This window comes from Anguilla anguilla, chromosome 9 (genome assembly GCF_013347855.1).
Source record: "Anguilla anguilla isolate fAngAng1 chromosome 9, fAngAng1.pri, whole genome shotgun sequence".
NCBI lineage: Eukaryota > Metazoa > Chordata > Actinopteri > Anguilliformes > Anguillidae > Anguilla > Anguilla anguilla.
In genome coordinates this window covers 37,506,810-37,532,902 of record NC_049209.1, presented here as the reverse complement: position 1 = coordinate 37,532,902, position 26,093 = coordinate 37,506,810, and the positions used below count along the sequence as shown (strand labels likewise).

Below are 26,093 nucleotides of genomic sequence, written 5' to 3'. Positions count from 1 at the left end.
GAAATGCAATTAGTTATACACACTTAATTGCATTTGAGAAATATAGGCATAGTTTGTTTTGCAAGATAGTTGGCTAGTACCAGCTAAAGTTAGTAGCTACCCTCTATCCGGTTGTTTAGCCTTCTGGCTCGCTAGCTAGTTGTGACTTGTGATAGCATAGCAACCTATTTAATATTAGTAAAGGAGAGCTGTGTGAATCTTATGGCAGTGAGCTGCTAGTCTTTACCACCATCACAGGTTATAGTTAACAAAACACTGAATTCCATTTGATATCTCCAGGTCAAGATGCAGAGGAAAATCTTGTCATTTTTCAAAATGACAGAAAGCCCTAGCCCTGTCCCCAGTCAGGAGGTTATTATCTATGTTCTCTAAATTAATTTGCATTGTGGATATAGTTTTTTATGTGAATGTATGGCCCTTTTGAATGTATGGGTGAAGCAGACAAGATTTAGCTCTTTTTCAAGAAAAGTGGCAGCAGTGTAGAAGCTAGTGTAGAAGTGAGTGAATAAGTGTGTCATTTTCAATAACCAACAGCACAAATAATTGACATAAAAATCTCCAAATAAATATACAGTATTTACCCTAATATAAAGTGGGAGATTACTGAGCTACAAAAACGTTTTAACGTAGTGACGTTTTAAAATAATCCCCCAAAGTCTTTGAATATACATGTCAAATTGCAGAAAATTGTCTCATTATTTTGTTTTTTTCAGGGGAAGGACCCCCATGCCCCCGCTCTTTGTGACCCCCCAGAATTTTGGCTTGCATGATGCCCCTGACTGATGGTTTCCGTGAAAATCACGCTACAGACAGCATACATTTGTCAGCTACAACATAGCACATCAAGTTTGAGGTGATCACAAACAGTTCTTGTACAATTTAAAGAAACGATAACATTGTCTGATTTGACAAATGCGAAGCATATGCAGAAGTTATATAGAAAAATAACTACGTACATCTTTTATATTTTCAGTATTAATGGGGTAAAATGCTTTTGGTTCTAAAGAGCATACCATGCCTGGATGTTTAAACCAGCAGCTAATTAGGAAGGTAATTTTTTTTTAACATTTATTTCCTAAAACATTACGTCTATGGGATTAAATGAGTTGTGATTTTATCATGTTGTCAATACACTTATTTTGTCTATGTAGGCAGATCAATAAGGAAGAGTAAAGAAACACTTTTCAGGCAATCTTGATTTTTGGCTTTACGCCATTTGTTAACATAACATAATATAATATGACGAGAACAGACCATTCAGCCCAACGATGCTTGCCATTTTCCTAACTAAATTAGTGCTCTGATTACCTACAGACTAGATAGCATCTACACTGTATCAAGCCTAGTCTTGAAAATCCCCAGTGTCTGCCTCTACTACATGACCTGGCAGGCTATTCCACACTGTGTGTGAAAAAATTCTTCCTAATGTCTGAATGGAATCAACCTGAAGAATCTTGTGGTTCACTTCGTTGATCCCCTTTATGAATTTGAAAGCCTCAATCAAATCACCCCTGAGTCTCCTTTTACTAAGCTTGAAGAGGTTAAGCATCTTAAGTCTTTCCTCATTGCATTTATCTTTCATACCAGGAATCAATTTTGTTGCTCTTCTTTGAACTTTTTCCAGAGCCTCTATATCTTTTTTGTAGTACGGTCCCCAGAACTGCTCACAATACTCCAAGTGTGGTCTAACAAATGTATTGTATAAGATAAGTATAACTTCCTTGGATTTATACTCAATACTTTTGGCTATATATCCCAGCATCCTGTTGGCCTTTTTTACTGCGACAGCACAGTGCCCAACTTGTTGGCCAGTTCCTAATCAAGTGTGCAGTGGAAACCAAATTTTACCAGTTCTATACCCTTTTATATATACACTCACCGGCCAATTTATTAGGTAAACCTGTTAAACTGCAAAATGCACCAGTTAACGTAAATATCTAATCAGCCAATCACGTGGTAGCAACTCAATGTATTTAGACATGTAGACATGGTCAAGACGATTTAATAAAAAAAAATAAACAGGTCACAGTCAAAATGTTAAACATTTCATTTATTGTACCCACAACAGTAGCTATTAACCAATACAAGTGTAAATCACCAAATTAACACCAAATGCATGTCCTATACCGTCCTTCTACTTTCTCTACTGTAAAGACCACTCATCGATTTTAAAAAACTTGTTAGCCAAAAAAATGCCATATTACCATAGCACTACATTTCTTATGTCAGTTTCTAACTATGGAACAGGTAGTACATTTTTAACACTTAAAATAACTTGGAATTATTTGATAAGCAGTCAAATTAAAATGTTGCACAAAAGAATTCTGGAATTCACAAAATTCTAAATGTTAGTCTTCCAAACATCCAGCAGATAAAAATGTGATCAATTTTAAAATGGAATCAAATTGAAATCAGAATTTATTTTTTTTGTTAAACTTGTGGCCAATGTATACATATATAACATTTAAAAAATAAAAATAAGCATATTTCACATCATGTGAAACGTGTACTGTGGTACCATAAAGCAGTCCTTGCTCATAAATGGAAGTCAAAGAAAGAGACTCATACACAGACAAGAGATGATTATAAGTGAATTATTTCTAATGCCCTCCACAAAAAAAGACATACAGAAAGGGGTTGTGTTCAAATCACACCGCTTGTACCAATAAAATGGAAGGGTATTAATAAGTGTACTAATATCATTCATTCTTTTGCCCAAAGAAAAATAAATATTGTCAGATGACTGACAGGGTCTACTCAGTAGTTTCTCATCCAATCTCTTAGTCTAGCAGACAATATGGCTCAATAGCAAATGCAATAATACTGGCTCTGCTCTGCACCAGCCTGAGACATGAGGCCTGTGCAGACATGTGAGACAGGACACGTGTGTGCTAGGATGCCTAAATGAAAGCCAACTGCCCATATTTTGTAGAGAACTTCGCCACATTTATATTTCAGTAGTGTCCTTAAAAAGAAATGGCCTTTCTACAAAAGGTAGTGAAAAAGATCAACGCACAGATTGGAGAAAAACTTAACATTTTTAAGTGAACTGATGGTCACTTTAGCTCTGTCCCTTTGTCCACAACATTTGTGACCTGATTTCCAAGACTTAAATACCAGTTTTACAGCAGGACCAGCATCATTAGGGGACCACACTCAAGGCATTGAATGTTCCTGTAGTGGTTTCCCTTGGGTGTTTTACAGGGTACTATAACCTGGGCCTTTTTTTACAGAAAAATGTTTGCCTTTTTTTTCACTGAAATCATAAATGGCATGAATATGACAGATGTAATCATCATCAAGTGTGAAGTGAGAATTATATTCAAAAGGGTGATATTATGTACTTGAAATTACAGACTTTTGTCATTAGTCACACCATTGGTATTGGTAGTCACTACAGTCACTTTTTTTTTTTTTTTTTTTTTTGAGTGAAATATGGCCATAAAAAAAGGACACTTAATTTCAGCTCAGCAGTATCTCATTGATTCTGGTTATATTTGCAATGGCACCACTACTTATGTTCCCAAAGTTATGCTATGGTGGGATGTGATCCCAGTTCATGGTCATGTTTTTCTTGCAGTAGGGTTTTATATATATATATATATATATATACATATATATATATATATATAATACAAATTCTAAAAAAACATAGGGGGGAAATATTACATTGTGTAGCTGGTTTGGCCCCCCACTTAAACCTTGAGGCCATCTTCATTATTTACTAATTAACATTTTAAAAACATTTTAATTACAGAATTTAAGAATTCATAAAACAAATAATTAAAATAAAAACAAGGCAAATGTAGACATTACTAATTATTACAGAATGCATAAAGATGCGTTTTTTTTGTTTGTTTTTTTTTTGCATTTTAAAGACTAGCCAGAGTACTGTTTACATACAGATTTAGTGAGACCATGGCTAAATAAATTGTTTTAAAAATCGCACGTTTCAAATGGGAGCTTTTGCTCTACAGTTTTGGCAAGGTGTAGCTACAGTCCTACGTGCCAGTCACCATTCAAGGCTCCTCCCTCTTCACAGAGTTTGCATCCTCCTTCAGCTTCTGTTCCTGTATCCGGGTTCGAGTGGAGGCTGAACACCGAAGACAAAGAGCATTTACTTCCATCAGGTGTAGCTTTGACTTCAACATTTTAAAAAATGTACCATCAAACCTTTTGCTACATAAATAATTACATTCTCACTCCTACTATAGTACCGAAAGTTACATTGTAGGTTAATGTACAGACTACTACTAGCCAATTGGTTTTGACATTGACCACTTGGAATTGTCTCTACTCTTTTTATACCTTAATGTTTGCACTAAAAAAATGCTAAGAGTGCTAAATGATTAAATGTAATGTAAATGTAACATTCCCAGACTGACTGTTTTTAGTAATAATGGGTTGTTCTCAAGTTCAGGCCTGGGGGACCCCTGTATATGCTGGTTTTCATTCCAACCACAACTGCAAGAATTTCAATGAGCTGTTAAATGTTCTTAATCACGCTTTTTATGTTTTGAGGGTTTATTTCCCTCTAAAACCACATTGTGTCAATGCAGGCTATGAAGAATAAAATTCCCAAGTTCAAACTCTGCTATATTACAAACAATTACATGAAGAGGTTAAAATGTAACTGATCAAATTAGATGCATATGAATCAACGGGCTTCTATTTGGTGAAAGTGTGGACATAATGTCACTAAGACTAAGCATTTGGTAGAAAATGAAGAATTCAAAGACAAAGCAAATGATAATGAGCCAAACCTGAACTGTTTTAAATTTAATTAAATAATTATAAAAGAACTGTATGAAACACTCATGTTCAACAACCTTAAATGAGCAAGCAATTGGCTGCAATGAAAACCAGCATCCGCAGGGGTCCCCCAAGACTGAACTTCAGAACCACTGGTATAAATAAATTGTACACCCAGTGAACTTGACATACATATGGAACAAGTACCACCCCATTTAATGGACATACCCAAGGATTATCAGAATGATAAACTTTGGTTCTGTGTCACATTAAACCCTTTTTGGCAGTGAAAAAGTATACATGGAGAAAGATGGATGGCCACAAAGATGAGGTACTTACTCATTTCTGCCAGTTTCTGTATCAAAGTAGACTTTCCACTGGGTTTGCTGTAAAAGAAAAGGACCGTGGATAAAAGATGTTGGTTTCCGTATTTCTATTCACAAACTTGTTTTCCAAATGGATGTGGGTCTTGCCCCTCGTCGGGTCAAACCCCAGTATGACAATCAAAAGGATTGCTTTCATTTTCATTTCTGAGTCTGTGTACTGAGGACTGTTTGTACAGAAAATGTTTTGTTTCTGTGACTAGACAAGTGCCTTAAAGGTTGAACCACCCAGAAGCCTCTTTCTTTATTAATATTCCTTAATTAATATTCATGATGTGTCAGCAAATCGAAACACTGAAGACTGTTTCAGGGCAAGATGGCCAACCTTCCATCGGCTTCATCCTGTCCATCCATGTCAAAGCGCAGCCTCTTCAGTGGCTTGGGGGCAGAACCTCCATCGTAACCCCTCTTTAGGGTCCAATCACTGCTGCTCACCATCTGATTGATCTTAGAGAACTTATCTGATGAACTTATCTGTAAAGTGAAAAATTAAATAATAGAAATAACTGGGGATTGTGTCTAACATCATAATATCAGATAAATGTTGAAAGTCACTGTCAACACTGAGGCCGTAAACTGATGACTCACCCCAAATGATTCACCAATGGATACCAGGATTCTAAGGAAGAGATGTGTGCATATGAACGTGCACACACACACAGTTACTTTTCTTGTCCATGCAAAGATACAAACTTAATATCAGCTGATTTATAAGTTGGTATAAACAGCTGTACAATGTAGAAAATACAGTCTGTTACAACCCCTGTTGTAAGTTTGTGTTTACATACAGTTTGTGTCTCTGCTGCGTGTGTGTTTTGGTTTGTCATTTGAATGGCTGTTTCTATCTCCGGTTACTTGCTCGAAAAAGCCGCCGCTTGCCACCGACAAGTGGAGACTAACTCTTCAAACTCTTTTGCTTTGTGTGTTATGTATAGTGATTGCTTAGTTTGACTTTGTGTATCTGGTGCTATTTTTGTTTGATTCCGATTCCCGTCTAGCCCTTCTGGTTTGTTTGCTGATTAGATCTTGTGTATGACCACTGACTCGTTCCCTTCGACACCAATCCTTAGCCCTTCTACCTTGTTTGCCCTGTGATTTTTTCTGACCATTCGCTCAACTATTTGATTCCAATTCTGCCTAGCCCCTCTGCTTCATTTTCTGATTGGATTTTGTGCTTGACCGTATACTCGTTCTTGACCTCGACTCACGTTGTGCCATCTAGTGCTCTGGTTAGTTGGTGTGTTCCCAGCTGGACTAAAAATCCTTCCATCGGGACACAAGTTTGTTATTTTGCTTTGTTATTTTTCCTTTATTATTTCTGAAGCTACTCTGGGTGGAGATTCAACACTCTGTTAGGGGTACGCTATTTGGAAATTTGGTTTCAGGCTATGAGCTATCTGTCTGAAGTTCAGCGTTCAAAGCCGCTCCATGCCCAGTACCTTTTGAAGACAAGCCAGCTTACAGTTAGATTTGGATAGGCGGATAAGGACCAAAGTTCCTGATCTGTCTGCAGTACTTTCCCTTACACCCATTTCTCTTATCATTCACCCTGTTACGGTCTGTCCCTAGACCGAGTTGTAACACAGTCAAAAGATTAAAGCTTAGCTATATACAGCAGTGAATGCTTTGGCACTTGACTGGAGCAATTGTTACCACAGCTACCCTGTGAGGAGGTGGATTTGATTTGAGGTGCATACTATAGTGGCTCAGACATCCAAAGGAACGCAACATTATGCAAAAACACAAATGCAAATGGAAAACACGCTAAGAAATAACAAAACACAAATATAAATATAGCTGCTAAGCAGCGATTCTGGGGTCCAAGCAGGCAGTGCAACATGATGCTGCAATCAGCCATATCCATGCTCACTGAATGTAGAAACATTTCCTTCCCAATGAAGTAAGGGAAGCATCCAGAGATGGTATGAACCAAGTTTCATGTCAATCACACTTAAGCCGGTCACCCACCGCACGCGTAGCGGCCGCGAGCGCACGACGCGCGTACTACGTCCGTAGTTGAAGTTCTGTTATTACAACGGCAGTGGGCGACGTCCTCTACACCAGCCGCAAACCGGATGCGAAACTTGTGCGACACAAATGAACTGAAGCGTAGTTTTTCGCTTCCGTTCTATTTTTCGGCTTTCCGCGTGGCATGATGACCTGTTCATACACAGAAATATTCTCTAAAATGGTAGTTATACATGCTCTGATTTAGATTTCATCCTTATTACTATATTACTGGGGGTGTGTCCCTAGTTCCCTCTTGCAGTAGTGGATAACAAGAGAAAACCAGATAAACGCCAGATATTTTATAAGCAGCTAAAAAATACAAGCCTTTTTGTTTTTATATTGTCCTGGCATAAAAAAATTAAAACTGGAACCTGGGAAAAAGGCAAACATAGTTTCGCTATCTTATTTTGCGGAGGGGGCTGGATAAATTACACCACTGAAAGACGTAGCCTATTGAACGATGTAGACTGAGCAGCCGTTTGTTAGCTTGAAGTGTTGGAAGGTAGTTTTTCTAGGTAGGTTCTAACCAACCATTGCTCAGCGTATTTGACTTCTCCGATGTCTTTGTTCGCCTTGCTTTCAAAAAAGGGTTTGTTAATAAAAATAAAATAATCCACAGAGCTTTAAAAGATCAGATTATTTAGTGGTCTTGCCACGGATGCACCTATTTTATAAATTAAGTTGTAAGCAAGCCTTTATTGCACTTGTACTTCAAAGCTTCCGGTGTTCATGCCGTTGTGGTGTTCATATCCCTTCAAGTTTAAACTGTTATGCTATCTTTTTGATGATTACCTGATTTTACTAAATCTGATCATTTAAATGTTTTAACGTGAATAACAAGACGACACAGGAATTCCCAATGGTTGATTACAGATTATTTATTATTATTATTATGATCATTACATATTCTTCATAAAGTTGGCATGCTTGTTAACCAAGCAAATAAATTAATACAGTTTGAGATTGATTATTATGTAGGCTACGTTGCGATTTAAGCTTACGGTAATTCTACAAAGCGTTTACATATTTTTGATTTGAAGTAAGCAATCTTTTTCCCTATCCAGTTTCATCAGGTTGCGGTAGCTTCAGCACAAACTTTCTCACGTAGGCTATTTACATGAGTTAAGAAAATATTACCAAATTAACAAACTGAAAAAGGTCTCTTACCAAGTATTCACTTACCCATAATCAGCAGTTGTGAACAAACATGAAATACACAATGTAATCCCACTGCAGATTGCGAGAGCTACTAGGAATATAGAGCTTGAAACAAGCCTTTGTGCGACACAAACGGAACCTGTGTAGACACACGGCGCCATGCTGCTTACGCTACGCATACGGTGGATGACCAGCTTTACACTTCATCACAAGATTTTTACGTGTTTTTTTACATAGAGAAATGGTCTACAATGATGAATTTCAATTCCTCAGTGGAGCAGTGTTTTTTCAGCTAACAGAAACCTTATCTTTCCAACTTAGTTAGGCAGTTGAGCAAAGAGTTCATGTTCCAAATGTCATGTAACCAGACATGCTTCATGAGGAAGATTTTTAAATATTATTTTTTAAAACACTGGTGGTGTTTCGAAAAGTTTTTTTATGAGATTGCATTGAGCTTTCAAAGTGTGTATTTGATATTAGTTTGAGTTTTAAAAAAAAACATAAGTAAGGTAAGATGGTTTTGCTCCTGAGGTGAAAATCTTTGTTGCCGTTAGGGGACAGGGGAAATTTACCTTTTACCTTTTAATCTACCTGTGGTCTTGGTGTCTCTATCTTAGCTGTAACTTTCACGAGGGAGATATAGGGTGATAGTTATTGGGTAAAAATGTGGCTAAAGCTGTGTGAGGGTTGCAGGATGATTGCGCTTCTGGAAAGCGATTTCCAGGAGGTGTTTGTCTGCCACCATTGAGCATTGACTGGTTGAGCACCTCGAGAGCAAGATCTTGATCCTGAGGTGGCTGGACTCCACAACTCTGAATTGGTAGAGTTCCAGGAACTGAGTAGCTTGTTCTTTAAGGAACTGGTGTGCCCGCCACAACTGGGAAGGGGGGAGAATCCAGAGCAGGCAAGGAGAGATAGTTGGGTGACAGTAAGGCGCAAGCGCAGAAAAGCGCATGCACATCACACAACGGTGACATGTCCAAGCATGACGGGTTGCACCTGAACCAGAGGGGGGTACTGCTGCACTGGGTCAGTGCATGCTTACGGTAGCACAGGAATAATAAAACTGGGGAATTGGGGGGCAGGGAGGGCAGAGTGTGAAAAGGAGGGAGGTGCAGACTGCCCGTATGGAAGCTGTCAAGGCTACCTATAATATAGTGAACACAAATTAAATCTTTTTAAAGCAAAAAATTAGCAAGGGCGGCTTCGGATGGAGGGGGGTGAGGGAATGGGAGAAGATGTGTAGAAGTGATAATCTGAAATTTCATTGTTTAAATGTAGTATAAAAAAATTAATTGGAACTTGAGGCTGCTATGAAGAGTGGGGGCTATGACAGAATTGGGATTACAGAAACATGGCTTGTGGAGGAGAATGGGGATGAATATAAAATAGAGGTAGAAAATCATTAGGAAGGATAGATCCAGTAAGAGAGGTAGGGGTGTAGCTCTCTATGTAAAAGAAAATTTTAATGTGCAGGAAATTCCAGAAATTGACCAGCTCATGCCTAATGAGGATATCTGGATTAAGCTCATAGGAGAACATGAAGAGGGCCTAGCAGTAGGCGTGTGTTACCGGCTGCCAGCTTCAGACAGTAGTGAATTCAGTGCTCTTTAGAAACAAAAAAAACAACCTTGTGAGAAAGGTGAGACTGTTATTATGGGTGACTTCAATTGCTATTCATTTGGAATTGATGACAGGACAAGGAAAAAGTGAGGAAGAATTTTTAGATATAATGACCTTGTTTTGGCACAACATGTCCATCAGCCTACAAGACGTAAATCAATTCTGGATGTAATGTAATGATCCCAACAGAATTTGTAGCAGTGGTAATCAAGCCACTTGGGACTAGCAATCATTCTGCAGTTAGTTTTGATGTATTTTGGCAAACAAGGCCTCCTCTATGGTCATAATTTTACATTATAGATGAGGCTATTTTAATATGAAAGCAAATTTAAGTAATATTGACAGTGCAGCTTCTTGACTGCAAGACAGTGAATGAAAAGTGGGGCAGTTCAAAAGGGGTTATTCTACATGGACAAAGCCATAAAGAAGGGTTTGAGGGGGAAAAAAACTGTATAAGATATATTAAAACGACAGCACAGAGTAATAAGCCTAAATATTGTAATATGCATGCTAAGATTAAAAAATATCTATGGGAAACTAAAGCTTTCTGAAAGGAAAATTACCCAAGATGCAAAAAGTAAACCGTTTCTTTCAATACTGTAGTAGGAAAAGGAAATTGAAGGAGGATGTCAGGTCAATCACAAATATAGGAGCATTGCTTTGTAAGAATAAAGACATTGCTGATGTCTGAAATAGTTATTTTCTCTCGAGTTTTACTAGAGAATGGGTTACTAATAGACTGGAAGGCATATTAAGTACTCATAATGTCTAAGCAGATATTGAAATAGAGGATAAAGAAGTTCTGGATAAATTACATAAACTAAAGACAAAGACAGCAGCAGGCCCTGATGGCATATACCAAAGGGTATTTTTAGACAGTCTTTTAGTCTTTTGAAACTGGAGAAACACCTGAGGACTGGAAGCAAGGTAACATAATACCAAAGGGCACCAAACTGATCCAGGAAACTACAGGCCTGTCAATTTAACTTGCATCACATGTAAAATACTGGAATCTATCCTTAGAGACAAGTTAGAAGTGTTCCTTGAAAATAAAAACATCCTAAGAGATAGGCAGCATGGTTTTTGCAAGGGAAGGTCATGCCTAACAGACCTTCTGGTATTCTTTGAAGAAGCTACCAAGTGTGTTGATTATACCAAGACTTATGATATTACAGTATATAGATTTCCAAAAAGCATTTTATAAGGTACCACATGAAAGACTTCTTAGCAAAATGAAGACAGTTGGAATTACTGGAGGTATTTCACAGTGGGTTTATAACTGGCCAGAAGGTAGAACACAAAGTGTAGTAGGAGGGATATCACCTGAGCAGGGAACTGTTGGGAGTGCAGTTCCACAAGGATCGGTGCTGGAACCACTGCTCTTCCTTTTTTATATCAATGACCTTGACGAGTACATTAGTCAAATTTGCTAAGGATACAAAACTGGGAGGCCAAGCTAATAGTTTGAAATCTACTAAATTAATCCAAGAAGATTTAAACAAAATCCAGAAGTGGCTAGAAACCTGGCAAATGAAATTCAATACAGGCAAATGTAAAGTTTTGCATGTGGGAAATAAAAACATTAGGCAGGATTACTTTATGGGAGGAAAAAAATTGGAATGTGCTCAATTTGTAAATGACTTGGGAGTAATGGTTTGTCAAAGTCTTTCAGGTTCTATGAACTGTGCTGAAGCAGTAAAAAAAAAAAGCAAACAGGATGCTGGGATATATAGCCAAAAGTATTGAGCATAATCCAATTAAATTACACTTATCTTATACAATACACTTGCTAGACCACACTTGCGTATTGCGTGTAGTTCTGGGGACCGTACTACAAGAAAGACATAGAGGCTCTGGAAAATGTTCAAAGGGCAACCAAACTGTAGGTTCCATGGACTACAAAAGACACTCACTACAAAACTAAAAAGCCCATATGTCCACCTCAGAGGATGGCTCATTTAACCATGGCTCCTACCACAGCTTTCCAGTTACAATACTGGCTTAATGTAAATTTAAAATGCACAACATTCAATAAAACAGGTTGCCTTTGATTCACTCTCTCGGTTCCATTTCCTGCCTCTGGATTCGCCACCCTTCTTCCGTTTCCCTCTTGTATGAGTCCAGACAACAGGAATTTGTAAGGACTGCAACTGACCAAAGCGTGTAAACCCTCGGCTTCCGGCTACAGGAGGAATGAGACGCTCTGAAGTGCTGCTACATAATTAGCGGTGGTCGAAGAAGAACCAGGAGAGCCATGCATGATGGACGTATCCTGCAAAGCAAGTCCCACGAGGCAAGCAGCCTGCGACAAGGAACTGAAGAAAAGGGCGAACAGCTTCCATGACAACTCCTACAAATTTTGCACAGGAAGCCAGGAAGCATTCTGACAACAGAACCCATATCAAGGATTCAAGTAACTCTGGGCATATAGCATAATTAGCAACAGATGGAATGTGGTAAAATTTATGATTGAATGTACTTGACGGTGCTAACGGTTATTGTGTTTTAATGGTTAATGTAAACGTTCCATGTGTTACCGTTCTTTTGTGTTTGGCTCTTAAGTCATCCACGCAATGCGTTAGTTTAAATACATATCACACACAGAACAGATCTTGCATGTGATCTATTTTAAATACTAACTGGTCATAACATGTTGACGTGTTGATCTCTACAAATGCACCCCGACAGCCATATAGCCGATACCCTTTATCTGTCTGGCACGCTCCATGCGCCATTGGTTAATCATTACCACCAGCGAGTTTCAAACCCCGTTCCATCTTAGTTCCTTTGTTCTCCTTGAAAACATGTCTATGGTGCACAACCGAACACACAGGAGAACATACAACACTCTTTACATACTTGTGCGCACACGTACCCAATGCTAACACACACATACGCACACAACATCCACACACATATTTTGTTGTACACTGTAGTAGTGAACTGTGCTTTGCCCCTTTTGGTACTTTGTGTTCAATAACCTTATATTTCCAAGGTTATCTGTATTGATATTACCCTTGTTTTAAATTGAGTGAGCCACTGCTAATCAAAAGAACTTTCTAAAATACCTTCACCTTTTAGCTGAATCATTTATATTAACTGTAGCTGAATATATAATATTATGATTTGGTTAAGATTAACTATTAATGTGTCATTTTAATAATTTAATTATTAATTGAAATAGCCAATTTATAGTTTATAATACTGTATATTCCCTTTATGAGACTGATTATTACACGCTGGCACCACCTGTGAGGAGATAAATGTATATCTTCTACATTTTGGTGCCCCACTATCAGAAGTAGCGGCATGTCCCCTACAAAACTGATTCCTGGTATGAAAGAGGGTGGTACGATGGTGCAGTGGGTAGCACTGTCACCTCACAGAAAGAAGGTTAGTGGTTCAAATCTCGGCTTGGGGTCTTTCTGTGCGGAGTTTTCATGTTCTCCCTGTGTCCGCATGGGTTTCCTCCGGGGATTCCGGTTTCCGCCCACAGTTTCCCACAGTGAATGGTGTGTGCGCCCTGCGATAGATTAGCGGCCTGTCCAGGGTGTATTCCTGCCTGTCACCCAATGCACGCTGGAATAGGCTCTAGCACCCCCTGCGACCCTGCTCAGGATAAGCGGGTATAAATAATGGACGGATGGTATGAAAGACAAAGCTTTTCCTCAAAGCTATGAGGAAAGATAAGATGCTTAATCACTTCATACAGCCACCGAGCCATATGATTTGATGCACCATCTATTGCTTCACAATTTAGTTAGGGACTAGTACAAAGATGATTCACTGCAAATCTGACATCAACCGGATGCAGATTCTTTTTCAAGTTTTTTAGAAAAATATCAAAAAATCTTGTCGCAGGTTTCATTGGCTAAATAAGATTATTTGTTCCTTCTGAGCAGTAGTCTCAGTCTTAGTTGCATGTGTCCAAGTCAAATGGTTTGAAGGTTATACATTTTCAAAGATGAACATGCTCTATAGCCCCAACACTCGGTCAATTGCAGCTATGTTCTAATAGATTGCATTTTCACACACCCTGAACAGTGCTGCCAAGTTTAAAGAGTTTTCCCCATACCATCTGGGAAATAAGCATTTTCTCTGGAGGAAAATAATAAATAGCTGCAAGCACCGATGTTAGAACCAAGCACGAAGGGTGAGCCGCATAGCACTGAGTACAATTCATATGTTTCTGGAATTTCTGCAAGTAGAGAGTACAAGGTCCAGTCCTTTGTTACTCCCAGCACACAATGCTCCCCCCCACCATTGCCAGCTGCTGTCCATCCCTGCTTTCCTGCCTGTCTGGTTCTTGTCCAAAAGATTTAATTTAATGTGAAATGCAAATAAAGTATGCTTAAACAAACAAATCTACGGATTATAACACATACCTTCCTGGGTTCAACAAGTTAACCAATACTCAATCCACAGAGAGATTCACTAGTACTGAATCCTGCATGCAATTCATTACAGTCTTTGTGCTTGCATGGTACTTCTAGCCTACATTTAGTCCAACTTAGAATAATTGCTTTCCCCAGGTTTTTTAAAGACAGACAAGGGAAATTGTAATGGTGCTGCTGGGAATAATTTATTCAATAAAGCATGCACACATTTAGAATCAGGACCATAATATGAACTGTCCTGACGGAAGACATTTTTATGAGTGTTATCTCGATGTTCATAGACGTTTACCTACATAGAAAGTGTAAATAAGTCATCTTGCAGTAATTTGTGCAGTTATAGCATATGATGCATGGTTTCCGTGGAAATTAAATAGTTTTCAAGTTAATCAGCTAACAGTTAGCTGCTGAGAAATCATTTAATATCTTTTAAAAAGGTGACCATCTTTACATGGAAGTGTATTATTTAATGTCAAAGCATAATGAATATAGAAATGGCAATACTGTTAATTTGCGTTATTTTTTAAATAATTAATTAATCGAAATTAATGCGCTAATTTGACAGCCTTAATAATAATTTTTACAAGTTTTAAAATAAAAAAACTGAACAAAAACAATAAGGTTCAAGCAACTTCGCTGCTTGGACCTCTAAAGAAATTCATGCGTACATGCCAAGCTTAAATCAGCCAAAATTTGTTGGAGGACATGCTTTTTAGTTCATTCAAAAACGGCAGAAAATCTATCGCGATTTTTTCAGTCTTCATAAAGAAAGGCATCGCGACATGATGGCTTCATGTCGCTAGATCAAACGGACCAAGAGTTATGCTCTTTCAAATTTTGTATTTTCAATTGAGCGCTAAAGAGTTATCACACACACACAGGGCTGTCTGGGTAGTGTAGAGGTATAAGCACTCCCCTACCAAGTTATCACACACATTTGCCACCGCAGAAACCCAGGTTCAATCCCCGGCAGCGGTACTTCCGGCTTGGTTAGACGTTCCTATGAACACAATTGGCAGTGTTCGCAGGTGGGAAGCCGGTGAGGGTATGAGTCCTGACCGTTGCATTAGCGACTCCCTACTGGTTGGCCTGTTCAACAGGGAGGGGATCTGGGAGAGTTTATCACACACACTTGCCAGAAATGAGCAAAACATAAGATGATGTAACTCTTACAAATACAATAGGGATCCAGCAGCTTTGATGCTATTTTCTTGCTTCCTGTATGGTTGAATTAGGGAATTTTTAGTTGTTATATGGAAAAAAGCTATCCTAATTTTATGTAGGAATCGAAAAACTCTCCCAGCTCAATGCCTGCCTGTATTTCCTCTACCAGAGCTGGCCTAAAGTCTAAAAATCCTCTGATTATCGGGTCTGGTACTACAGTACTTGCCCTTCAGTCGTATGCAAGTCCTTGTTGCTTTTCACAAATTGATTTTCTTGCTTCAACATTTTTAGGGGTCCAAGCAGCGAAGCTGGTGGAACCCTATTGTATCTGTTCGGATTATTAGGGGTCCAAGCAGCGAAGCAGGTGGAACACTATTGTATCTGTTAGGATCATTATTATTATTATTATTATTATTTTTCTCTGCTAAAAGTGTCTGAGGCTCAGCAACCATAAGTTGTAGACCAACCAAATTTGGTAGGTGGGTTCCTATGGTCCCCCACTACTCAGCCACTACAAATCACCTATGTCGGCCAGATGGTGGTGCTATAACAAAGAATCATTCTTTAAAAGGCCATAACTCCCACACCATAAGTCAGATCAACACAAACCTTCATCGACCGATGTATCTGAATGTGCTCTACAACTTTGCAATTGGGACCACCTATGTCCGCCACATTGTTTGGCCGCCATTTGGACTTTTTTATTAGTTGAGGTGCGGAAGAGCTGCAGCTCCACATCTAAAGTGTTACGACATCTAGTAAACTCCTTTACGGCAAGCGGCTAGAGGACATCCATGGCGACACAACTAAGTAATCCAACACCATCGGGCCTAGTTTTTATCAGTGAGGGGACGGTCTGAACTTCATAATGGACAATATTATCTATCTGGGCATTCAGAAAAATATTCTTTCACCACTCAAAAATCGTATTCCGTCATAGCAACAAGATAAACCCGACAATAGCCCGAAGATATGCCAATACGGCAGCGAAAACGCTGCTCACTGAGTAATGAAATAAACGAGACAACGTTTTAAAAAATGATACCATGTCATTCTACAGTCAATATCTGGGACTGAATATTGAATTCAACCTTACCGTTGGTTTTACACGTAGAGATGTCCCTTGGTAATGTGTCTTGGTCAATCCGTTTGTGAAACATACGCGTATCTGTGATGCCTGGGCACCTTCAAAAATAGCTGTGCGTAATACCACACCTCTTGTTTATGGCGTTGTCGCCCTTTTTATTCAGTAGGTGAGAGTATAAGCTTTCTAATGACGTATAACATGTCTGATTTTGGTTTTGGAATAGCGTTTTATAGGTCAGCGTAAGCGAAAATGTTCTTATCATCGCATTCATTTACGCATTCACTGTGGCAGCAGTATAGACGCTGCACCTAACGAAACGTTGTCAACGATATTGCCTAATTCCTTGGAAAATACTATTATTATTGAGGACTTCTGGGCATAGCTAAGCCATATCTTTGCTGATAAATCTCACATCGTTTTCTGGAGCAAAACAGAAGCGGATAGGACTGTCATTGATTTACTGTCTCTGTCTCTATCTACGGAACACAGATAAAATGTCATATTGCTATGTAAGTATTACTGCTCAAAATAATTTGGTTATATACGTTATTTTTGAAATTGAGTGTCTTTAAATAGGTTAATGGTATTACATAATGTGGATATTTCACACTGTAATGTTTTTGTGATGCATGCAGCAGTGATGACGAGAGTGTTGGAACATTTCCAAAACGTGGTGGACGGTTGAAAATTGTTTTCATATAGTCCCATCCCCATCCGTCATTATGCTGAGATATAGCTAAATTTTTATTGATAGTATTTGAGTTTCTCTGCAAACGCGCGAAACACGCTGGTATAGTAAAACAATGATGGTAAATATAGCCTATATAAATAGTCCACTTCGTTCCATTGCTACCATAATATAACAAACTTTCTTGTGTCTACAGCTGCAGTTTCTCGCTGCAATTACTAATATTGAATATAAACAGAAGATGCAATTTATGTCATAGTCTGCCAATGTCGGAAAAAATAATACGGTACTCTGCGCGCAGGACGCAGGTTGCAGGTATGGCGAGTTGATATGTTGTTTTTTTTGTTTTGTTTTTATTATTATTTATTATTTGAAATGTATTATTATTCTATCAGTCTCTGAAGCGCTCTGAAATGTGCATTCTCTGCTAAGCTGAGCAATGGATTGGAATATGTGTCTGACGTAGTGCTGCACGGTATACCAAAACCTCAGCACTTTCTCGGTACTTAAAAAAAAAAAAAAAAAACGGTTCGGTATTAGAATATTCCGACGTTCGGTAGTTTTAAGTCAAATGTAAAAGCCAGGGAAAATTGTCTCCCGCATTACTGATCGAGAGGATGAAAAATGTAATTTGTCAGAATCTTCGCTAGAAGGCAGGTTGCCAAGTGAGGTGACTTGCGCTTGTGCACTCAGCTCCTTGATACAGCGCAAGCTTTGACTCAGTTCACTTCAGTAGCAATAGGTGTTCCAATTTGGAAATATTTTGTTATAGATAGATGCTGTATTGTTATTAAAATATGCTGTTTTTAAATCAATTTAAAGGTGAAAGACCTGTTTTAAAGATTATTTAGTTTACAACTGTTTAATTTTTGAAATATATTTATCATATTTTTCTATTGTTCAGTGTTGTAACACTATAGGCCTATGCATATTCATATGTTGAAGAGGCTTCAACTTAAAGGTTGTTAATAAACCAGGTTGTTAATAAACCATGAATTCGAAAATGAGGTCAACCCTTGTGGACATTACGTTTCTGATCTATTAAGGTAATTTCAGTATCGTTAGGTACCGAGTATCGAATTAGCATCGTTCCAAGTATCATTTCAGTATTGAGTATCGTAATACTAAACCTGGTATCAGTATCAAAGTCAAAATTTTGGTATCGTGACAACACTAGTGTGACGCCTTTTTTAGTTGCGGCGCAGAAACACTGCAGCTGTGCATACACACCGGACCATGTAAGTGTTATGACATGCCATCTAAGCGTTACGGCATAGTAAAGGCCTTTACGGGAAGCGGCCAGGACATATCCATGGCGACGTAACGAAGTCATCCGACAGCGTCTCTTAGCACAAAATTGGCACAAAAGTCATCAATATTTTATACGATCATCATGATATTCACTAGATATGTTGGGTGAAGGCATATGATCATGAGGACAAAGCCATTTTACAATCGCTCCATAGGGGGCGCGGTGGTGCCAATGCTTGGACCCCTCCCAACGCCGCTTGCGGCTTTAATTGTATTTGTGTTTGTTTTTTGTCCTTGTTTTCATATTTGTTTCATGTTAATGTCTTTTTCAAATTTGCATTAGCGCTGTAACAACGTTGAGTTGCTTTGGATGTCTCGGCCACAGTAGCTTACATTTATAAAGCATTAAGTTATCAGTGATGAATGTTCATATTTAACCAAATTAAGTACCAGTACCACTAAAACTCCTGAAGCAGAATAAAGATTCCTGTCACATGCTCCACATACCTGGAGCGGGGGGTTATGACACTGGGGGACATCCGGCTGCTCTTCAGAGGAGAGATGTACACATTATTGCTCCCTGGGACCTTCCGGGGGGAGTTGGGGTACTTATAGGGACTACAGGGGACGTTGGGGATAGGCGACAAAGTTGGAGGCTGGGAGGGAGGGCAAACAAGATGGAGGTGAAGAGGAAGCGAACAATTTTGAAATACCTCTCAGCAAAAAAACATGCAAAATGACATTTTAATACAGGATCCAAATCATGCATCGTGTACATGTGTGTTTGGAACCTTATTTTTGGACATTTAAGTGATTTAAGCTCTCATTTTCATCCTCCAATACCTTAAACATCCTAGTCTCTTTCTCAAGTGCTATCGATTCATTGATTTGACTGGTGTGTAATCCGCAAATGTAAGCTTTTCAAATATTTTGAAAAATATTCCCAAATAATTGAAACAAAAAATAAGCTGGCCATATATCCTTTTATGCCCAATATTGAACATATTAAAACTAAGTTCAGGATTAAACATTAAGGGTTGTGTCTAAAAAAATAATAATACAAATTTAAGTATGCCAAAATGTTCAAATGGTCTTGTCCAATAGAAGTACGACAGGCAGTCCAGGAGAGGACAGCGTCTCACCCTTGGAGAGGCATACTGTAGGATGTTGGTCTTCAGCCTCTGCATGAACACCAGGTTGTAGAAGACTATGATGGAATCGTACTGACCGTCACGAATCAGTACCCTTTTGAAGGTCTGCGAGGCAGAAGAGAGGAGAAAGGAAGACCTGGTAAGACGGTCCTATGCTAATTTTCAGTTCTGTTTAAGCACACACATATAACGACATGCCTTGTGCAGGCTGTATATATATACCTGGGCAACATTATCACTTGAAATATTTAAACAATTTAGACATAGATGTGGCCTCTGCTGCAGGTGCTCACCTCCTGGTTGGTGTTGGGAAGATTCTTGTAGGCTGTGACGATGGTCTTGAATCTCAAATCAATGTTCTTCACTTTGCAGATGGCATACATGGCTGACATCATCAACTGTTGGCATGATTAAAAAGTGAGCCAAAGAAAGGTGGTGAAGAAAATTATGTCTTGTTTTCTGTATTCAGTCTACATCAGTGATATTCACTCAATATTGGAAGGCACAAGGTCTTTAGGTTTTTCTTTTCACATTAAAATCAGCAGCCAATTCAGACCTAAGTAAGGTGAAAAAGAAACCAGATCAAGTAAGTTAACCATGTAATCACTTGATCCAATTGTTCAAAAAAGTAGTAGCAACAGCATATCCTGCAGCTCTTCCAGGAAAAGCATCAATACCCCTGGTCTACATCGCTCAATGACTACAGCAAGCATAGAATACAGCAAATGCCACGACTGGGTTTTAGTAATAATAAAAGAAAAAAACAACAGAAGCTTTCTAAAAACCAAAGCAGAGTAAACTTCGGTCTAGTGAGGTAATGCATTTTAAAAATATAAAATTTTAGAAAGAAAACAAAAAAGGAAAGAAAATTTTGAAAATAATAGCAATTAACTGCTAACATGAGACTGGGGAACACACTTCCGTCTGAATTTTAGTGCATCTCCATTAATGTGTAACTAGGTGATGAGAGACATCAGCGTGTATGAGGCAAGGTTATTATTGTAAACTAAAACAAAGATGAAAACTGTGCATGAAAAAACTGGTAACACCACGCTTCAACACCTTGACATAAGGCTGACAATGTCATACACATGACATAACAGCTGTTACAAGATGACAACAGATCATGTCAGCTTATGTTGAATGACAAAAAACTCTCATCATTTATCGGTACAGTAAATGTTATGACAGATATTGCTTGGTCTTATTTTTCAAGGTTTCAAGCTAATTAAAGGAGAAACATGGTGGTTTTCACACTTCCTCGGTTTTATGTGCTATTTGCACAAGAGGCATTGAAGAAACATGATGAGTAAAGTATTAAATATGTCCGTTCTTTATTTTTGGAGAAATATGCGTTTTAAATTTATCATCCTATTTTCAGGCGGTTGAGAATGTTATCAACTTCGTGCGTCACGAGTACAGTAACCACTCCCCTTTCCACGCCCCGTAAAGAAATCTGACTGGACACACGTCCTGCTACAAGTGTGCTGTGAAGTTTACGTAGCAAACAACAAGGCTGAATCCTTCTGACGTAATTTACATAGAAACTATACACTCAGATCGCATAGTTTCACTTACTGTAGCCAAGCGGAATCGGTAACGTTACAGAAAATATATAACTTTAAAAGGTTTAATTCAATCTTCTACTGGGACTTGTGTCGGGAGGGTGTGAAAGAAAATTTTGGTGCAGCTGACTATAATCAAATGTTTTTCAGATTTACGGTTCGATTGAGCAAGTATCATTCAAAGTACATTTTTATGGGTTAGTGCTGTCCGATTGCACTAGCTACTTCACATCAACCTTGTACAGCGATCAGTAAAGGCTAACAGCACAGCACCACTTAATTATTGTCACTTCTATCACCACTGTAATAAACAAAAAAAAGGCGACAAACTACCTTTTCTGTGAGAAATGTATTGTCGAGCTCACTGCTGGCGACATTCTAAATCTACGCTTTGCCATCCCTACTGTCAGTCAGATTGCTGTGATAGCTCATTCTAAATGGATAACTCGTGACCCATAGTTTGTGCCGCTGGCTTACAGGCAAGATAATGCAAATATTTGACTAACGTTAGGTTCACTTATTAGAGTGCCTTTTAAGGACTATTAGACAATCTCTGGTTGGTCATATTCATTTATAGCTAGCTAGCTAACGTTAGCTAGCTATGTAGTTTGCTTTCATAATGAAATGTTATCGATAACCTTAGCTAGCTAGTTTGCTTATATAAGGACGTTATAGTTGTGGTTTTATCTTAACTTGGCTGGCTAGCTAGCTAGCTAGCTAGCAAAATTATTATTGGATATAAGTCAATGTCCTTAGCTGTGGATACTTTATATACTAAGTTAGCTAGCTTGTGAAAATTCAGTGTCCCAAGATAAGCGCGTATCATGGAGGTAGCTATGGTAACGGGGCACGGTCTGTCAATCATAGCTAACTGACAGTTCTCATTACCATGCCCAGACAGTTCGGGTGAACTTTTATAGTGGGGAATTTAGGCTTAGCAAAATACATTTTAAAATACATTTAAATGACTGAATAATAAAAAAATTATGCACATTTGTTTTGTTGTTGCGTAAAGACAACTGGCAATTGTCACATTCAACCACCATGTTACTCCTTTAAGGACGGTTTGCAAAATTAAACATTTAAAATAATTTGATTTATTGTCTATTTTACACAATACCAAGTTTAAATATTGGCATAATACCTGTTTCTAAACCTCTAAAACCCTTCCCCTAACAAATGGGGTACACACGAAAAAAAAAAAAACTTGAAATCAAAACATTTTACAAAATAAAAATAAACTCATGAAAAATTCAAAACTACAATAAAAACCCTGTTACGAGGTGTGTTACCTGGTCCAGGTGGCGGTCTCTCATTAGCTCATACTCATGCTGTAGTGTGTGCTGGAACAGGGTCCACATGACTGGCTCCAGCTCGGGATGAGAGGTAAGCAGGCGGGAGCACATCATGTTCAGACGCAAGTATGCCAGCCGATACACTGAAACAAGAATTCCCAATAAAAATTTTTTTTAAACTTACTAACCAAAAACGTATGATAGAATTGTTAATAAGAATAAATTTTGTTACTGATATCTAAACAGTTAAACTATTTCAATTAATTATTTGCTCAAATCTAACCAGCACTGGAGTCTGCAACCCTGGTCCTGGAGAGCTGCAGGGGTGGTTTTTTCTCCCACTTTTTTTATTTTTCAGAAATTATGCTTTTGTTAACTGAATACATTTAAAACACATCATTATGCTGTAATTATTTGGAAAATTCAAGTATTTGGTGTTACGATACAGTGAATGAAAACACCTTTTTCTGAATAGCAAAATCCAGTTAAGCCCTTACAATGAATATGCTAAATACAATAAATAAATTCATAAATAAAATCATTTAATTAGTTAAATAAAAAATAAAAAAATCAGTTACATACGCATCTAACAATCTACAACCGAAAAGCAGGTAAACACCTTACTACTCTTAAACATGGTCTACACATGTACAGATGTCTTGGGTGTCTAGGGTGCCTTTCATGTCCTCAAAATAAACCATCCGTTTTCATGTAAATTGTAGAGCAGGACCATATCAAAATATTTATTATTAGGGCCGTCTGGGAAGTGTAGAGGTATAAGCACTCGCCTACCACCGCAGAGACCCAGGTTCAATCCCCAGCAGCGGTACTTCCGGCTTGGTCAGATGTTCCTACGAACACAACTGGCAGTGTTCACGGGTGGGAAGCCAGTGAGCACATGTATCAGAAGCGGCATGTGGCAGTCTACACCCTCCCCAGATCAACAGAGAATAGCGCATCGACCAGGACTGTGGCTAGTCGACACGGGGAATTGGTATAACGATAAATTAGGGAGAAAATGGCAAAAAAATGGCAAAAAAAGTTTATTAGTGTTGAGTAAGCTTTTATTATGATAATAACCTAAAGAATAAACCTGAATACATTTTACAGTTTTCTTTCTTAAATGCAGGCAATTTTACCCCATCATGTGCTGTTCACTCAACTTCAGTGAGAGCAAAAACTGAACAAATCATACAAATAAATAATTTTAAAAAACTTTCCACATTTTCTAATTTTTGTTTTTCAGATATTTCTCAAATTAAGTGTTTTGATCATACATTTAATTTAATTTTTAAATAATAAAATCAAAGATTTTGAGCACGCCCAAGTCGCTGTTCACCATCATATTGTGATATCTGCCCACTTAACCGTCTGGGGTCGAGAGCTCCGCCGGCGGAGCTCGGCAAGATTAAATGAACTTTCGTTTCTATTTGGATGATTAACTTCACGAGTTGTTATCATACAGACGCAACAAAAACATTGACAGAAACCTTAGAATCGCGACTTTCCAATGCGCCCATTGGCAAACGATATGAATTGTTTTAAAAGTTCTAAATTTGGCTAATTAAACCATGTATGCTTCGTTAATCCTTACTCATTACTATGTGAATTTCGCTCATCAGGAAGTCCGCCCAAATCGCATTCACATGTTAACGACATTATAACTACTCTCTATCGAAGGAGAGTAGGGGAGGGGCGATGCGAGATCCATGTGAGAAATTACAAGCCTGCGAAAGCAGGATAGAATGTCCAAGTGTAGCCTCATTCACTTCTTTTGAGGTAAACATTTCGTTTAATTTTGGAAAATGGTCCGTCCGGAAGCCGACACTGATGAAGAGCGGTGTCATTTCGAACAGCGAACTGATCCAGCTGAGGATCAACTTCATGAGTAAGTATATTTCTTATGATCATATTGGTAAATATGTGTACTGTATTGCAACGTATCTCTGTGCTTGTAGGAATATCCAGCAATATGCGCGTTCGTAAATTCCCACACTAGTTAGTGGTTTGCCCCTTTTTTGTAAAGCACATTTAATTTTCACCTGTTGAAGGAAATGTGCTATACAAATAAAGTTTGATTTGATGTCACATTTCCTAACAATTTTGTTTTTATCATATTTACAGAGATGCTGATCAGGAAACACCGCCTAGTTCACCGCTAGTTAAGAGGCCACGCAAGCGTTGCAAGAGAACAAGTCTCATCTCATTTTCCATGCGTATAGTTTGCTTCAACAAATGTTCTGAAAATCAAAAGATGTCTTTGTTTCTGTCTTCTAAATGGCTCACTGAGTCTTTGTCTTAGTGGTGGGGAGGCATGCGGCCAGGTGTGAATAGCCTACTTAGCTGGCAGACCCTCCTACGCAATGCATATTCATTACAGAAAGGCCATTTGCCCTCCCATTCGCACCTGGTGTTGAAAAATAGTAGTCACAACACTAGCCTTTAGCAATTTATTTTATATTTCTCATTGGATTTGCTAAAATATTTTGTCATCTTTTGATACCCAAGACCTTGATGAACATATTTCAGTGACCAAAAATCTTAGTTACAATTGTTTAGTGGGTTTTATTACAACATTCATGCGCATGTTCAAAACTACTGTTTACAGTTTGTGTGTTTTTAGAGCAATTTGCAATCCGCATATGATTATGACCTACTTACTGCTGCCATATTATTGTAGCTGAGTTTGTGCCGAAAACAGAGATATGAAACACTTCGGAATCACTGCATATAAAGTTGATGAAATTTACACAAATGTCAGAGCATGGCACAATCACCATGGTGCCTCATTTTACCCTTAGACCCCAGAGGGTTAAATGAATGACCAGAGTGACAATGGTGGCACAGCGAACTCCGTATTCGCATAGTTGTCGTGTATCGTCTACTAATAACACTAAAACAAAGTGTTTCTGTTTTCAACTCATACTTTGGTTGCAGGAGCAACAAATGTCTGAGTTGAACAACCTAGGCACGCTGGCGTGCCGACCACTAGAGGGTTCGCACTAAGTGGTTAAACCAGAGATCAGTTCGCCTAGACAAGGCAATCGGAATAGTGATGCTTGGTCATATTTTTTTCTGTTCTGTTCAGCCTAGAACATTTGTGATCCAGGAAAAATGGAAAATATTATTGCCTGCTTCTATTGATTACCACAATATGAGCTTTTGGCACTAATGCGATGAATTTCTACAACACTCACTGGGATGGCAGGTACGCCATCTAGCCAAGTTACGCCTTGGCGGGGCATCCCCCATACCTATACAGCACCGAGTGTTTGGCACTTTTCAGGGTTCCCCACAGAAATAACCGCAACAGCCACAGCCGCCTGCTTCAACATGCAGCTCATGCAGGAAAAGCAGGCCATAAAGCTGTTGTGATCAGCTCGGAGGACACAGATGTTTTTGTAATGTGTCCGCCATTCCATGCTGACATTGATTACCCCTTGTTTTTTCAATGTGGGAGCAGATCTCACACCAGATGAATCGATATAGGGAGGATAGGAGCAACTATGGGGAGCAACGTCTGCAAAGCTCTTATTGGGCATCATGCATTCTCTGGATGCGATTCCATTTCT

The 26,093-nt window shown here is 38.6% G+C and overlaps 1 protein-coding gene across 2 annotated transcripts in view; it reads right to left on the bottom strand.

Moving 5' to 3' along the window:
- Positions 1-2,032: 2,032 nt before the first annotated feature.
- rb1 (retinoblastoma 1) overlaps positions 2,033-26,093 on the bottom strand; it is a 199,872-nt gene continuing 175,811 nt past the window's right edge. For both annotated transcript variants that reach the window (XM_035432080.1, XM_035432081.1), the window contains 8 exons: positions 22,519-22,664; positions 19,955-20,059; positions 19,653-19,766; positions 19,018-19,166; positions 5,724-5,754; positions 5,461-5,609; positions 5,092-5,138; positions 2,033-4,093 (listed from right to left, as the gene is read on the bottom strand). In XM_035432080.1, coding sequence (XP_035287971.1) covers positions 4,020-4,093; positions 5,092-5,138; positions 5,461-5,609; positions 5,724-5,754; positions 19,018-19,166; positions 19,653-19,766; positions 19,955-20,059; positions 22,519-22,664 — 815 coding nt within the window. In that variant the 3' untranslated portion in view covers positions 2,033-4,019. The remainder of the gene's footprint in view (positions 4,094-5,091; positions 5,139-5,460; positions 5,610-5,723; positions 5,755-19,017; positions 19,167-19,652; positions 19,767-19,954; positions 20,060-22,518; positions 22,665-26,093) is intronic.